Here is a 15,777-nt window from a genome sequence, read left to right on the forward strand (position 1 = left end):
CCACCTTATGGAGTGTGTCAATGACTGCCTTCTGGACATCTGTCAAGGCAGCAGTCTTCCCCATGATTGTGGAGCCTACTGAAACAGACTAAGGGACCTTTTTAAATGCTTAGGAAGCCTTTGCAGGTGTTTTTTGCTAATTATTCTAATTTATTGACATAATGACTTTTGGGTTTTCATTGGCTGTAAGCCATAATCATCAACATTAACAGAAATAAACACTTGAAATAGATCACTCTGTTAGTGATGACTCTAGATATGAGTTTCCCTTTTTGTATTGGAAGAACTGAAATAAATTAACTTTTTGACGATATTCTTATTTTGTGAGAAGCACCTGTACAATGTCACAAAAAAACTATTTCAGAATCAGTGTGATATGTGGTAGCGTTCCAGAGTTATTACCACATAAAGCGACAGTGGACAGAACTGTAATTTTTGGCCTGGTCATGAAGGTGAAAACAGGCTCTGGGGTGAAAGGGTTAATGGGAACCTGTCACCCCCTCCCCTCCCCTCCCAGGCGTTTGTAACCAAACGAGCCACCTTGTGCAGCACTAATGCTGCATTCTGACAAGGTGGCTCCTTTAGTTCGGGTCCCTGGCACTGCTGAAAGAATCATTTTTGAAATTTGGCCCTCATACCGTGAAATCGCCACGGGGGCAGGCTTTCCCCCCCTAATCCAGACGTACCACAGCTATCAATCATGGCCTCTGCGCGCTGGGCGGCGCCGCCGCCTCTTCATTAGTGTCCCCGGCGCTGTAAGTTCGAAGGGCAGCGCAACTGCGCATGACCGAAAAAAAATAAATAACTGCGCAGGCGCCGGGGACGCTAATGAAGGAAGACTGTGTAGAAGTCTACAAAAAGTAGACTGTTATTACCAAAATGTTTTACCATTATTAGCTTGGCTGCTGGATTGTTGCACATGCACTGGTTGTGCGCTCCAATGCTATTGTAGAAAACAAAAAACCTATATACTACCCTGCTAGGACCTTCCATCTCAATATCATCGCTATCAGTAGTCTTATCCATGCATTCTTTGGTGACGGGATGTACCCATTTATCTACATCAGTGTTTCTCAACTCAAGACCCACCAACAGGTCATGTTTTCAGGATTTCCTTAGCATTGCATAGGTGATGGAATTAATGATTGAGCGGGTGATGAAATTAGCACCTGTGCAATACTAAGGATATCTGATCTACATAGTGAACGCATCACTTGAAACACAGCAATAAGCAGAAGTGTGAGACTGAAAGGAATAAATGGAATAACACCCAGAAAACACACTGGTGGAAACAAGGACAAGGAGATTAGACTGTAGCCCCTGAAATATCAAATCTGATACACACTAGTCTTAAAGGGAAACAGCCACTATATTCATGCTGCCTGAACCATGGGAATCAGAACGCGGCTGTGTGAATGCAACCAGGCGTGTTTCACTCTGAAAACCTTAAGACTAGGCCATCTGCAGCCCCTGTCTGGCTTCTTTCCATCTTCATCCTCGTGATTGACGGGTCTCTCCTGTACACACATGGAAGGCCTGTCAATCAATTGGAGCAATGTGGGATAAAGCTACATTTTCTCTAAAATGCCGCTGGATTGTGGAGAAAAATATACCTGGCTGTAATTATGCAGCCAGGATCTTGTTCATGCCCCTAATTTTGGCAACATCAATCTATTTTCCTTTAAATGAATAGACTAACCTGGGAGAGAAAAAAAAAACACTTCACATTATTTATTGCACAAGGGGCAATGAGGTACACTTATTCTTTATGGGAAGAGGTTCACTTTATGCCAGAGTCACTGGTCCTAGCTAATCCCTAATAAAGGGCCGCTCTACAAGGACAGATAAAATAAATTGCAGGTCAATATTATAAATAGGAAAGTAACAAGAAAACTTAATTTCTACAAAAGGAACTGTTTTGGAGAAACAAATTCTTAATCGTTTAATGAAAAATAGGGATAGGCATGCCAAAGGTCATTTTAAGACAAGGCTAATACAAGTTCTCGCTAGGACCTATTCACCTTATCTCTCTGGAACATTATTATTGCACTTAAAAAACAAGTCCCATTACTTTGAAAAAATTCTGCTAATTGTTATAAAAATTAGGAAAATTTTGTGAACTTCCATATCTTCCAGTACAGCCAACAATAACATGGCACAAGTCCATACAATACAAAGATGCTAGTTATTTTGTAATGAAAGTTCCTCAGAGATATGCAAACAGTGAGTGGTTGGCACTGCTTTGGAATTGCTGGCGCAATACACTTGTAGAAAGTTAAGAGTTGACTGGTGGTTATTCCTCAGTGGCGCTTTCTAAAGCCTAGAAAGGAGAGGAAAGAAATATATTGTAATAGGCTTCAAATGTTGCTATGAGTTTATGCCCATAAGGAAACGACAACCATGAAAAATTCAAACAAACACAAAATAGTATAAAATATAAATAAAATTACCTTTCTTGTTTTTACCCTTCTTATGTCCTTTTTTGGATTTCTTGGCAGAATGCATGAAGTCCTTTATACAAAATAAAATAAAAATAAGAAAATTAAAAAAGAAAATTAAAAAACAAAACAAATGAAACCAGGTAACACAAGTCAGACAGACAGATCAACAACGAGGAAATTTTTCTTTTTTCTACCGCTTTTTTTTGAGCCATGATCAACCAGTTCAAGCTAACTTGTTGATAGTCAATTCATTTGTGTGAACAATCTCATGTACAAATGATAGGCCATATGGAGGATAATCTAAATTGAAGGTGTATACCAAGCTTAAAGGGGTTGTCCGAAGCCTAATTGTGGGCGGTAACTACCTGCCAGTATGTCTTCCATAAAGAGCACACAGTAAGGACAGAAGATCCTGATTTCACTTTCAAGACAAATTTTTGCAACTAGAGTAAATGATCAGTGGAAGACCAAGAACTGAGTACGGTTGGAGTGGTGCCTGGTGTGGGCATGACTGATAGGAAAAAAACATTTTTCTCGATATATTGCAGCATTTTTTTCAACCATTATACTATTGTGGTTTTTAAAAGGTTGTTGAAAGAGGAAGATGTCTGGAATCCAGGTAAATCTCTCACCTCTGTTCTCGCTTCTCCAGTTAGGGCACTAATATCTGTGAAGTGTGTGAGTGAGTTGAGCTGTGACGTCATGGCAAGTGCCCTCTTCTTACGAGCCTTTTCCTTTCGAGTCACATTTAATCGCACCATCATAGATTCTTCATAGTTTGTCCTATAAAAAGATAGAAAAAAAAAATCTGTACATAACTCTCACGACCTATGACATACCGTATTTTTCAGATCATAAGACGCACCCCAAATTTTCAGAAGGAAAGTAGGGGAAAAAAAATAATTCGTCAAATGGATGTCCGTCTTACAGTCCTAATTCAGTTTACCGAGGGTAGATCGGCAGCGCTGGTGGAGCTTTGTCACAGTGGGTGTTTGGTGGTCCGGCGATATGACTCATCCCAGACTGGTGCGGCAGGTTTGGCAGTGTTCAGGGTGCGCGGGCTCGGCTGACATTTTCTGAAAACCCTGAGCCCCCAGCACACCCATTGTTGTGATGAAGTGGCCTCCAGGAAATCCCATCCCAGGATGGCGCGGCAGTATTCAGCGGTGCTCACTGGTGTGGGCTCTGCCGTCATTTTGTGAAAGCCTGGAGCCCCTGCACATCCATTGCTGCGATGTGGTGGCCTCCAGGAAAATGGCCGCCTGGGGCGGCGCATGCGCAGATTGAGATTTTAGCACTGAAATCTCATCTCCCGAGATCTCAATCTGCGCATGTGTCGCTACTGGCAGCCATTTTCTCGGAGGCCAACCATTGCAGCAATGGAAGTGCGGGGGATCTGGGCTTTCTCAAAATGTTGGCGGAGCCCCTGCACCACTGAGCACTGCCGAATACTGCCGCGCCAGCATAAGAAGGGAGTATGATCACCCTGCAGCGTAAGACCACCGCAGAATCGCCCGACTCCTGCTACCGCCACACTACTGATAAGTATATTCTGACTATATGGTACATTTTTGCCATAGGTCGCCAAAGAAAATAGTCAGATGTGTTACATAACCAGGAACCGCAGCAATCACAGTTAGATAAGTTTTCTGCAGTTTAGCCATTTAAATGCCGCCATCAATCTTTTGACAGCAGCATTTGACACCATTGCCGCTGCGCACTGGCTCCCATCGGCTCAACACGATCGCAGGGCACTGATGGGTTACCATGGCAGTAAAGTGGCTGTGTCTCTGTTATCTTGGACATCATGTGAAACTCAGCTGTAGTTTGAGCTTCATAGCAGAATCAAAAATTCACTAAATACTATCTGATTGCAGTATACAGTATAAGTGATTGAATGATTGCAGGTCCACTAAAGGTGACAATAAAATAATAAAAAAATAAAAAGTATTTAAAAATATAACAAACGTTTAAAATTTTATGTTGAATGAAAGCTGTAAAAACAAACCCCCACCTTAAAAAATAAAATGATGGAGATGCATTTTTGTCAATATACTCAGAATTGTGTTCCTTGTTTTCCAATAAATTGTTTGGTAAAGTTTGGTAAAAACAAGCACTCATATTGCTCGGTCAATGGAAAAATAAAAGTTATGGGGCTTGGAACAAGAGAAGGAAAATACAAAAATGCAACCCCCCAAAAAAAGTTCAGGTCCTACATTACACAAAAATCATGCACAGTGAAAAACAGTTGTCTAAGCCTGACCAAGATCACAGCTTGCAAGGTAGCAATGTAAAAGCTACTCACCGATGCTGCTCTTCTTGCTGATGCTGCATCATATGATAGGCTCTTCCTTCCCTGATTTCCTCTGGTGCATCTGTATACTGTTCTTTTAACTCCCGGATGACCGAGCTGCTCAGAGCTCGTTTCTTGGCCCGCTGTAGTATTCTTTGTTCCCTCTCTGCTTCATTGTCATCTGTGAGATTATGTCCAATTGGAGCATCAAAACCTTTCTACAGCAGGGATATATGCAAGTCATTACATGTTACTTACCATATTGTACTGGTGCAAGTCTAGGAGGTATATATTTCCTGGTACTGCTGTGAGACTTCTTTCCTACTCCACTCTCTTCTTTATCACTGTCTGAACCCTCCTGGTCAGACTCCTCCAACTGTAAAAAAAAACATGGAAACAAGGGTAAGAAGCTGCTGAACTGCAGACAAAAGAATGAATGACGCTAATGGGTTAATATAATGAGAAGTGAACTAAAGGGCAAAACATTTCAACGCTTTGCTCACCAGACAAAAAGTCATAGTCTTACCTTACTCATCAAGTTCTGAGGATTTGGTTTGAAGCGCAGTGGGTCATTCTCAGCAAGACTCCCAGTCACAGCGGCTCTTACCAACTTATCTATTTGATATTTCAGCTTTTGATCAATTGGACGCATTTTTTCCAAAACCTAAGAATGACACAAAAATATTAAAATATAGCACATTAAAACATTTGTGTGCGACTACGTGTAGACTTCGTAAATAACCTGACAGTTATAGGGCAGTTACATAGCAGATACCCTCTCTCACACAACTCTCGTGGGAATGTGTGTATAGTACAAGGCAGAGGGTCTACTTACTGTTCGAGTCTCCACCAGTCTCATGATGCCTGCGTTTTCCTTCAAGGACCTCCCAGAAGCTTTTTCCATGATGATGTGGACAAGATCTTGCATATAGTTCAAGAGCAGCTGATCCTTCAGCTCTAGGAAGCTAAGACCCTAGAAGAAAGCACCAAGGACTCGGTCACATTGCGCTGCACATAAACACTGAAATGGATATCAATCATTGTATACTTTGTGCCTCAGGTGTCTGCAGCTTCCACCCCTCACAGACATTGCCTAAATGTGGCACTGGAAGGTTAAAACATGTCCACATGCAACAGTGCTAAAGGGAACCTGTCAACTCAAAACATGCTACTTACCTGCCGATATAGGGTTAATCAGAAGGCTCATCTGGAGTTTGACAGCAATGCCATCTTTCTGAAAATGCAGGTGCCAGGAGAAATGAACCTCTTTCTTCCCAGAAGCAGCTGGCTTTCAATCACGGGGTCGTGCATGGAGAGGCTACAGTCACTGCGCGCTACACTGCGAGTGCTGGCTATAAGCACGCCCTGGCACTTGGATTGACAGCTTGCTTTGCATACTACGAGTATCTGTGCAGAGCAAGGAAGCCAGGCAGCATTGTAAAGCTATTTACATGCAAAACATCCCCCCACATCTGCAGATTAATAGCATTTTCTGAGGCAACAAGTTCCTCCTAAGGGTAGGTGCACACGTTGCGGATTCTCTGCGGATCCCCAGCATTTTTTGAGGTGCAGAAACGCTGCAGATCCGCAATTGATTTAGAGTACAATGTAAATCAATGAGAAAAAAAAATGCTGTGCACACTTTGCGGAAAATCCGCTGCGGTTTAAAAGAAGTAGCATGTCACTTTGTGAATCTGCAGCGTTTTTGTACCCATTCCATTATAGAAAACTAAAGGGGTAAAAAACGCAGCAAATCCGCAAGAAAAACGCACAAAAAATGTTGCGGAACCGCACAAAAAACATGACAAATCCGCAGGTGCGTTTTCTGCCAGGAGAGGCAGAATCCGCACCAGAAATTCCTAAGCCTAATCCGCAACATGTGCACATAGCCTAAATATTTTTTGTGTACAATACAACTATAGCATACTCTGCTCCTTAAAATGTAGCAAAAACCAACAATGTACTCAATTTCATCAAATTAAAAGGAATTTTCCTATATTAGGAAACGGTAGCATATTGCTAGGGTACGTCATCACTTTATGATAGGCAGAGGTTAGACCTTTACTGACCCAGATAAAAAAAAAAAAAAAAAGCTGAAATGCCCCTGAAGGCGACAATATCCCATTTAAGAACTATGACGTATAGATCGCCTCCCTCTCTGATGCGCGCTCTGGTGTTGAGCCCGCATCTCTTCAGGCACATGACAGCTGATCAGACCAGCTGTCATGTGCCCCTAACAGCAGGGGGTGGAAGCACGATCCACATGAGGCAGTTAAAGGGAATCTGTCACCTCATTTTTCGCATATAAGCTGTGGCCACCGCCATTAGGGGCGTATCTACAGCATTCTATAATGCTGCAGATAAGCCCTCCAATGTAACCTGAAAGAAAAACAAGTTAGATTATACTCACCCAGGGGTGGTCCGCTGCGGTCCGGGGGGGGGGCATCGCAGGTCCGGCGCCTCCCATCTTAGTGCGATGACGTCCTCTTCCTTTCTTCTGTCGTGGCTCCTGTGCAGGCGTAATTCTGTGCCCTGCTGAGAGCAGCGTAAAATACTGCAGTGCACAGGCACCGGGAAAGGTCAGAGGCCCGGCGCCTGCGCACTGCAGTACTTTGTTCTGCCCTCAACAGGACAAATCAGTAAGCCTGCGCCGCAACGAGGAGGATGTCAGCGTATGAAGATGGGAGGTGCCGGACCGAGACCTGCAACGCCCATCGGACCCGAACCGCACCAGGACCGCCCCTGGGTGAGTGTAATTTACCTTGCTTTTCTCACCTTTCAGGATACATCGGAGGCTTAGGCCCCTTTCACACATCAGTTTTTTGCAGTCAGTCACAATCCGGTGGATCGATGGATCCGTCGCAGATTGTGAAAAACAGATGCGACGGATCCATTTTTTGGATGATGGATCCGACTAGCGGATCTGGCTAATTATATCGGACAATGCTCAGTAAAAAAAACAAAAAAAACAAACAAATCTGTCTCCGGATTCCATCATTTGATGGATGCGGCGCCATAGGCTTCCATTCTAGTAAACGACAGACGGCGACGGATCCGTCGCTGTCTGTTTTTTCTACGGACAAAAAAAACGTTACTTTGTCCGTTGTCTCTGGCCGCTGGACAATTTTCGATGGATCCGTTTTTTTCAAAATTCGACGGATTGCGACTGATGGCGAAAAACTGATGTGTGAAAGGGGCCTTATCTACAGCATTACAGAATGCTGTAGATAAGCCCCTAATGGTGGTGGCTGCAGCTTATATACGAAAAAGTAGGTAACAGATTCCCTTTAACACGTTAAATGCCGCTGTCAATCTCTGACAGCGGCATTTAACTAGCGCTTACAGGAAGAACATCACATGATCGCAGGGCGCTGATGGGTTGGATTGACAGCCGAGGGTCTGCAGAAGACCCCCATGCCTGTCATTGCAGATCTCCTATTGATGCCGGCCTATGGCTGACGTTCATAGCAGATGATTATTTTTGCTACACATAGCAAGGCTTCAGCTCTGCTATGTGTAGCACAAGCAATTGGATAATTTAGAACAACGGTACAATGGCATTCAGGATCAATATTTTAACTTAAAATGTTTTCCTCTCACCTTTTCGGTTGGGTAAACCCCATTTCGGACTTTCTCAGTTAGGTTTTTAATATGTGCTGTGACTGCTGTTACCTGCCAAAGGATATAAGGTTGATATCATAAATAAGGTCAAGCACATATTAATGAGCAGAATTTGAGTGGGGAAAAGTATCACATCAACTACCTGTTCTTGTATTGTACTAAGCAGGGTCTTCGCCGCTGACAGATCTTCAGGTGTTATGCCCTACAGAAAAAGGCAATTGGGAATACAGTTAGTATGTCTACAGCCTGTCTTACAAAATCACTTTCAGCTTGAATGTTATGCTGCGCACACACAAATTTTCTGTAGTGGTAAATCTGTATCAAAATCGAATTCTCACAAATTTTACCCTAAACATTGAAGAGAGTCAAATCAGAAGTTAAAATCTGCAGCATAAATTAACATGTTGTGGATTTATAACTTACACCACAGGTCAATTTCTACTGCAGATTTCCCTTTTTGGCAAAACCTCATCCACTTGCTTCTACTGTAATAGGCTACGGATCTTCCAGCAGCAAGTCTGGATGGAACATCCACAGTGCAAATGAGTGGATAGCTTCACGCAAACCCGATCCGCGCCAGCGCATTTTGGTTATGCACGAGAACTGTGAGAATTTCCTGATCTTCTGGGATCCCGTGCTTGTCTTACTATTAGCTGGAGCGTCATCACCTGTACGCCCCAGGGCACATATATGACATCACACCAGGTCTTCGACTAAAATGCCGGAAGGTTAACTTTTTTGTGCAGTTCCTGTCCACGGCCAGAATGTAACGATCTGAAGCATGGGTTCGAGGATGATCTGTCCAACAATATAAAAAAGTTATTTCACTAGCATGAAATAATCTTTATATATCTTTGGACAGATGTGCCGCACATTTTTCTGTCGGTGAACCTTTGGCTAAACTTTACCAGCAGGACTGACACCCGATACAGAGGTTTTAACCAGGGCTGTGGAGACGGAATCAGAGACCATTTTGGTGGAGTCAGAGTCATGGAAGTTGAGGAGTCGGAGTTTTGGCTTACTGACTACACACCCTGGTTTTAACCCTTAACATCAGACGACATGATGTGATGAGCGGACAATCCCACCTCTCTCCAAGTTGCAATCTGGTCCATGGTTGCTCATCGCTAATCCACAGTCAACCCAGTGTGAATTTACCATAAGGGAATTTAAAGCACACTCCAGATGTGTGTTTTTTTTTTTAAACCTGGAGTTATAATGGTGCTTTAAGCATAAGCCCCCTGTCATATACTCACCCTCCGCAGTCTTCACCGTTTTTCAGCATGGGTCCAGTCCCACTGCGCCATCTTGTGAGCACAGCTGACTGTCTAGAACTCAAAAACTACGTCACAAGCTTTCAATACAAGCCTATGAGAGGCAGAACAAGGCCCGAACGAGGCTCTCATAGACTTGCATTGATTAGTGACCTCCGGCTCAATGCATGGAAAAACTGGAGTAGCTGGCAGATCACAAAATGCAGGAGACGGACCGGAGGCAAAAACAGATGAAAATGCAAGAAGGTGAGTATCAAACAGGGGACTTGGATTTTAACCCCTTCGCGCCAGCCGCCGTACTAGTACTGCGCTGCCGGCACTGCATAAGTGCCAGCAGCAGTACTAGTACGGCGCACCGATCACCGCGGTCTCGCGCTGAGGGCCGCGGTGATCGGGTGCGGGTGTCAGCTGTATATGACAGCTGACACCCCGCAGCAATGCCCACGATCGGCGCTATCGCCGATCGCGGGCATTTAACCCCTCTGATGCCGCTGTCAGTAGTGACAGCGGCATAGAGGGGGATCGCGCAGGGACGGGGGCTCCCTGCGCTCTCCCACCGGAGCAACGCAATGAGATCGCGTTGCTCCGGTGACCCGGAAGGAGTCCCCGGATCCAAGATGGCCGCTGGACTCCTTCCGGGTCATGAAGTGACCTGGCTAGCCGGCGCCTGCTAAGAGCAGGCGCTGGAAAGCCAGCTAAGCTGCCTGTCAGATCGTTGATCTGACAGTGTGCTATGCACAGTGTCAGATCAACGATCTGATCTAATACAGAGATGTCCCACCCTGGGACAATGTTAGAAAGTAAAAAAAAAAAAAAATAGAATGTGTAAAAAAAAAATTTAAAAAAATCCCCAAATTAAAAAAAAAAAAACATTTCCCAATAAATACATTTATTTATGTAAAAAAAAAAACAAAACAATAAATGTACACATATTTGGTATCGCCGCGTCCGTAACGACCCGCTCTATAAAACTATCACACTAGTTAACCCCTTCAGTGAACACCGCAAAAAAAAAAAAAAAAAAAACAAGGCAAAAAACAACGCTTTATTATCATACAGGCGAACAAAAAGTAGAATAACACGCGATCAAAACGACGGATATAAATAACCATGGTACCGCTGAAAACGTCATCTTGTCCCGCAAAAAAAAAGCCGCCATACAGCATCATCAGCAGAAAAATAAAAAAGTTATAGCTTTCAGAATAATGCGATGCAAAAACAATTATTTTTTTATATAAAATAGTTTTTATTGTGTAAAAGCGCCAAAACATAAAAAAATTACATAAATGAGGTATCGCTGTAATCGTACTGACCCGAAGAATAAAACTGCTTTATCCATTTTACCACACGTGGAACGGTATAAACGCCCCCCTAAAAGAAATTCAGGAATTGCTGGTTTTTGTTCATTCCGCCTCCCAAAAATCGGAATAAAAAGCGATCAAAAAATGTCATCTGCCCGAAAATGTTACCAATAAAAACATCAACTCGTCCCACAAAAAACAAGACCTCATATGACTCTGTGGGCCAAAATATGGATAAATTATAGCTCTCAAAATGTGGTGATGCAAAAACTATTTTTTGCAATAAAAAGCGTCTTTTAGTGTGTGACAGCTGCCAATCATAAAAATCCGCCAAAAAAACGCTATAAAAGTAAATCAAACCCCCCTTCATCACCCCCTTAGTTAGGGAAAAATAATAAAATGTAAAAAAATGTATTTATTTCCATTTTCCCATTAGGGCTAGGGTTAGGGCTAGGGTTAGGGCTAGGGCTAGGGTTAGGGTTAGGGTTGGGGTTTCAGTTATAATTGGGGGTTTCCACTGTTTAGGCACATCAGGGGCTCTCCAAACGCGACATGGCGTCCGATCTCAATTCCAGCCAATTCTGCTTTGAAAAGTAAAACAGGGATCCTTCCCGTCCGAGTTTTCCTGTGTGCCCAAACAGTGGTTCCCCCCAACATATGGGGTATCAGCGTTCTCAGGACAAGTTGGACAACAACTTTTGGGGTCCAATTTGTCCTGTTACCCTTGGGAAAATAAAAGCATAGGGGATAAAATATCATTTTCGTGGAAAAAAATTTTTTTTTATTTTCACCGCTCTGCGTTATAAACTGTAGTGAAACACTTGTTGGTTCAAAGCTCTAACAACACATCTAGATAAGTTCCTTGGGGGGTCTAGTTTCCAATATGGGGTCACTTATGGGGGGTTTCTACTGTTTAGGTACATCAGGGGCTCTGCAAATGCAACATGACACCTGCAGTCCATTCCATCTAAGTCTGCATTTCAAACGGTGCTCCTTCCCTTCCGAGCTCTGCCATGCACTCAAACGGTGGTTCCCCCCCACATGTGGGGTATCAGCGTACTCAGGACAAATTGGACAATAACATTTGTGGTCCACTATCTCCTGTTACCCTTGGGAGAAAAAAAAATTGCGGGCTAAAACATCATTTTGTGGAAAGAAAAAATGATTTTTTAATTTTCACAATGCTACATTCTAAACTTTAGTGAAACAATTGGGGGTTAAAAGTGCTCACCACACATCTAGATAAGTTCCTTAGGGGGTCTTCTTTCCAAAATGGGGTCACTTGTGGGGGGTTTCCACTGTTAAGGCACGTCAGGGGCTCTCCAAATGCGACATGGCGTCCGATCTCAATTCCAGCCAATTTTGCATTGAAAAGTCAAATGGCGCTCCTTCCCTTCCGAGCTCTGCCATGCGCTCAAACAGTGGTTTATCCCTATATATGAAGTATCGACGTACTCAGGACAAATTGCAAAACAACTTTTGGGGTCCAATTTATCCTTTTACCCTTGGGAAAATAAAAAATTTGGGGCAAAAAGATCATTTTTTGTGAAAATTAAATATAATTTTTTTTTTACGGCTCTACATTATAAACTTCTGTGAAGCACTTGGAGGTTCAAAGTGCTCACCACACATCTAGATTAGTTCCTTAGGGGGTCTACTTTCCAAAATGGTGTCACTTGTGGGGGTTTCCACTGTTTAGGCACATCAGGGGCTCTCCAATCGTGACATGGGCTCTGATCTCAATTCCAGCAAATCTCGCATTGAAAAGTCAAATGGCGCTCCTTCCCTTCCGAGCTCTGCCATGTGCCCAAACAGCGGTTTACCCCCACATATGGGGTATCAGCGTACTCAGGACAAATTGTACAACGTCTTTTGTGGTCCAATTTCTCCTGTTACCCTTGGTAAAATGAAACAAATTGGACCTGAAGTAAAAATTTTGTGAAAAAAAAGTTAAATGTTCAATTTTTTTAAACATTCAAAAAATTCCTGTGAAGCACCTGAAGGGTTAATAAACTTTTTGAATGTGGTTTTGAGTACCTTGAGGGGTGCAGTTTTTAGAATGGTGTCACTTTTGGGCATTTTCTGTCATATAGACCCCTCAAAGTCACTTCAAGTGTGAGGTGGTCCGTAAAAAAATGGTTTTGTAAATTTTGTTGCAAAACTGAGAAATCGCTGGTCAACTTTTAACCCTTATAACGTCCTAACAAAAAAAAATTATGTTTCCAAAATTGTGCTGATGTAAAGCAGACATGTGGGAAATGTTGTTTATTAACTATATTATGTGATATAACTCTCTAATTTAAGGGCATAAAAACTAAGAGTTTGAAAATTGCTAAATTTTCATAATTTCCGACAAATTTTTGTTTTTTTCACAAATAAATGCAAGTCGTATCGAAGAAGTTTTACCACTATCATGAAGTACAATATGTCACGAGAAAACAATGTCAGAATCACCAGGATCCGTTGAAGCGTTTCAGAGTTATGACCTCATAAAGTGACAGTGGTCAGAATTGTAAAAATTGGCCCTGTCACTTAGGTGAAAACAGGCTTTGGGGTGAAGGGGTTAAGCACCACTCCAGCGGTGAAATAAAATAAACACTGGAGCTTTAAAAGAAGCAATAAGTAAATAATCCTCAACATAATGGAGGGCGGCATGCAAGTCTTTGGGGGCACACAGAATTTTAAACTATACCAAATGGTTGTGGAATCCCCTTTTCTCCCAATGGGTACAGGTTCGAAAAGTTAGACCACAGCCACCACTAAAGCACTGACATACAAGTACTACGTATTACAGTTTTCCATCTAATATATAATTGCCTAGAATACTACTTCCTGCAATTTGTGCCAACTTCCTGTCCGGAGCTAATGTCCGGAGCTAATGTCCGGAGATAAGTGACGTCAACAGTGTCCAGTGTCTGATTGGTTGCCGCCTGCTGCGAGCGACCAATCAGAAACGTGCCGTACTGTGACACACTCCGCCCGCCATTTTGGTGTGATTTTTGAATTTTTACCTCACAGCAAGTTTCTACTGCGTGGAGGCGGGCCCAGTGACGTTGCTCTTCAAGCTCCTGCCGAATTTCGTCAAAAAAATGATAATACCATTTACCAAAACTATATATATTTAGTTGTGAAGTGGTTCAGTGACATTTTCACACCAATTTTGAACTTTTGTTTGGTGTTTTCTCCATATACTGCCTATTATTCACTGACTGTTATACTGAGAGACTGCCGTTTATTAACCTCTTCTTTGCCACATTGGGTATATTGCTCTATTATTTGCCACATAAGGACAAATTTGTCCATTATTGCCCAGCAATTTCTCTGCAATATAAACTGCCTATTTATTAATATCTGCATTCCTGCAAAGAACTATTGCCTATTATTAACTGGCTATTTTCCTACTACCTGACACTGCCTCTTATTAACCTGTTGTTTGCCACCACCACGCTTAAAGCTGTTTAGCTTAGCCAACATGAGCTCTAATAGTAAGGATACTAATGACACAGAGCCCAAAGCTGCTGATGGTGCACGTAAGATTAGGTCTGATAGAAAGTATACTAATAATGCAGAGCAAAAAGACGCCGCTGCCGCACGTAAGCGCAAACAGCGTGCTAACAAGAGTACAGAGGATAGATGCAAGCGCATGGACACTGTTAAGTATACTAATGACACAGAGTCCAAAGCTTATGATGGCGCACGTAAGATCAGGTCTGATATAAAGTATGGTAATGATGCAGAGCGAAAAGCCGCCGATGCCGCATGTAAGCGCAAACAGCGTGCTAAGTCTGATGTCTTTCATCCCTCCCCTCATAAGCATGTTCATGGATCCTGTGTAACTGTACCTTAAATAACAAGAATTGTCAAGAGCTGGTGAGTGCAGCCATTTTTTTGTTCTTTCTTACTATTATTTATTAATTGTATTATTCTTACATTTGAATAAATAAAGTATATATGGATTCTAGACTCCCGATTCTTTAGAATCGGGCTGCCATCTAGTTTACTATAATTGGAAGTGAGCAAAGTAGCAGTGCCATAAGCTGCGGATACTCGGAGACGTGTGTCACATTGTGTTATTGCATCTAATGATTTTCTATGATATCACAGTGCAATCAGCGACCTAGCACAATATTGTGGCAAATATTCCAAATGTGTTGGATTTTCTGTCTGCTGGTCACTAGTTACCCGGGACTCAACTGCCATAGACTTGAACACAAGTTGTATACAAACTTGTCTGAAATGTGTTTTTTGTTTTTTAACAGCATAAGTGCAACAGCTAAGGCCCAATTCATCATGGCTGTTTCTCCACTTTTCGGGAGTAATTTGATCTGTTTCGACATCTACAATATTTGCACCTTATTCGCTGTATTTTGTGGAACTTGTCTCCTATTTAAAGCTTTTATTTCAACTTCGTTTCTCCAGATGTTGTAGACAGAGTCAGGAAACATGGCGTTCACCAAATGCTACTTTTTTGGCGCATCCCACGCTGGTCCCAGGCTGAAATAAGTTTTCTGGAGGAGGGTCCAATTGGGCAAATTTTTTAGACTTTTCAAAAAAATTGTGACCTTTGGTGCTGAAATTTTTTATAAACAAACAAAAAAAAAAACTAAATAGCTTTCTTTTTTAAATTTTGCACCAAATTCATAAATCATGTGCGCCATTTTCATGAATTTGGCACAAAAAAAGTGATTAGATCACAAGAAAAAAACAAAACAAACTTCAATAAAGCACAAATGATGAATTGGGTCCAAAATGTTTGTGTTCATGTAACTTGTCTGAAAATTGATGTCACGTGACATATCGGTGTGTAGAGGTGAAGAAAAGGAAAGGACTGTAACAATTGGGGGCCA

The 15,777-nt window shown here is 42.3% G+C and overlaps 1 protein-coding gene across 1 annotated transcript in view; it reads right to left on the reverse strand.

Moving 5' to 3' along the window:
• Positions 1-1,716: 1,716 nt before the first annotated feature.
• The window catches only part of NGDN (neuroguidin), a 28,655-nt gene continuing 14,594 nt past the window's right edge, over positions 1,717-15,777 (reverse strand). The window contains exons 2-10 of the mRNA XM_069761804.1: positions 8,498-8,557; positions 8,335-8,406; positions 5,570-5,707; positions 5,261-5,398; positions 4,993-5,110; positions 4,747-4,915; positions 3,074-3,224; positions 2,451-2,511; positions 1,717-2,320 (exon numbers count right to left, since the gene is read on the reverse strand). Coding sequence (XP_069617905.1) covers positions 2,301-2,320; positions 2,451-2,511; positions 3,074-3,224; positions 4,747-4,915; positions 4,993-5,110; positions 5,261-5,398; positions 5,570-5,707; positions 8,335-8,406; positions 8,498-8,557 — 927 coding nt within the window. The 3' untranslated portion in view covers positions 1,717-2,300. The remainder of the gene's footprint in view (positions 2,321-2,450; positions 2,512-3,073; positions 3,225-4,746; positions 4,916-4,992; positions 5,111-5,260; positions 5,399-5,569; positions 5,708-8,334; positions 8,407-8,497; positions 8,558-15,777) is intronic.

The sequence above is a fragment of the Ranitomeya imitator genome, chromosome 1 (genome assembly GCF_032444005.1).
Source record: "Ranitomeya imitator isolate aRanImi1 chromosome 1, aRanImi1.pri, whole genome shotgun sequence".
In the NCBI taxonomy this organism is placed as follows: domain Eukaryota; kingdom Metazoa; phylum Chordata; class Amphibia; order Anura; family Dendrobatidae; genus Ranitomeya; species Ranitomeya imitator.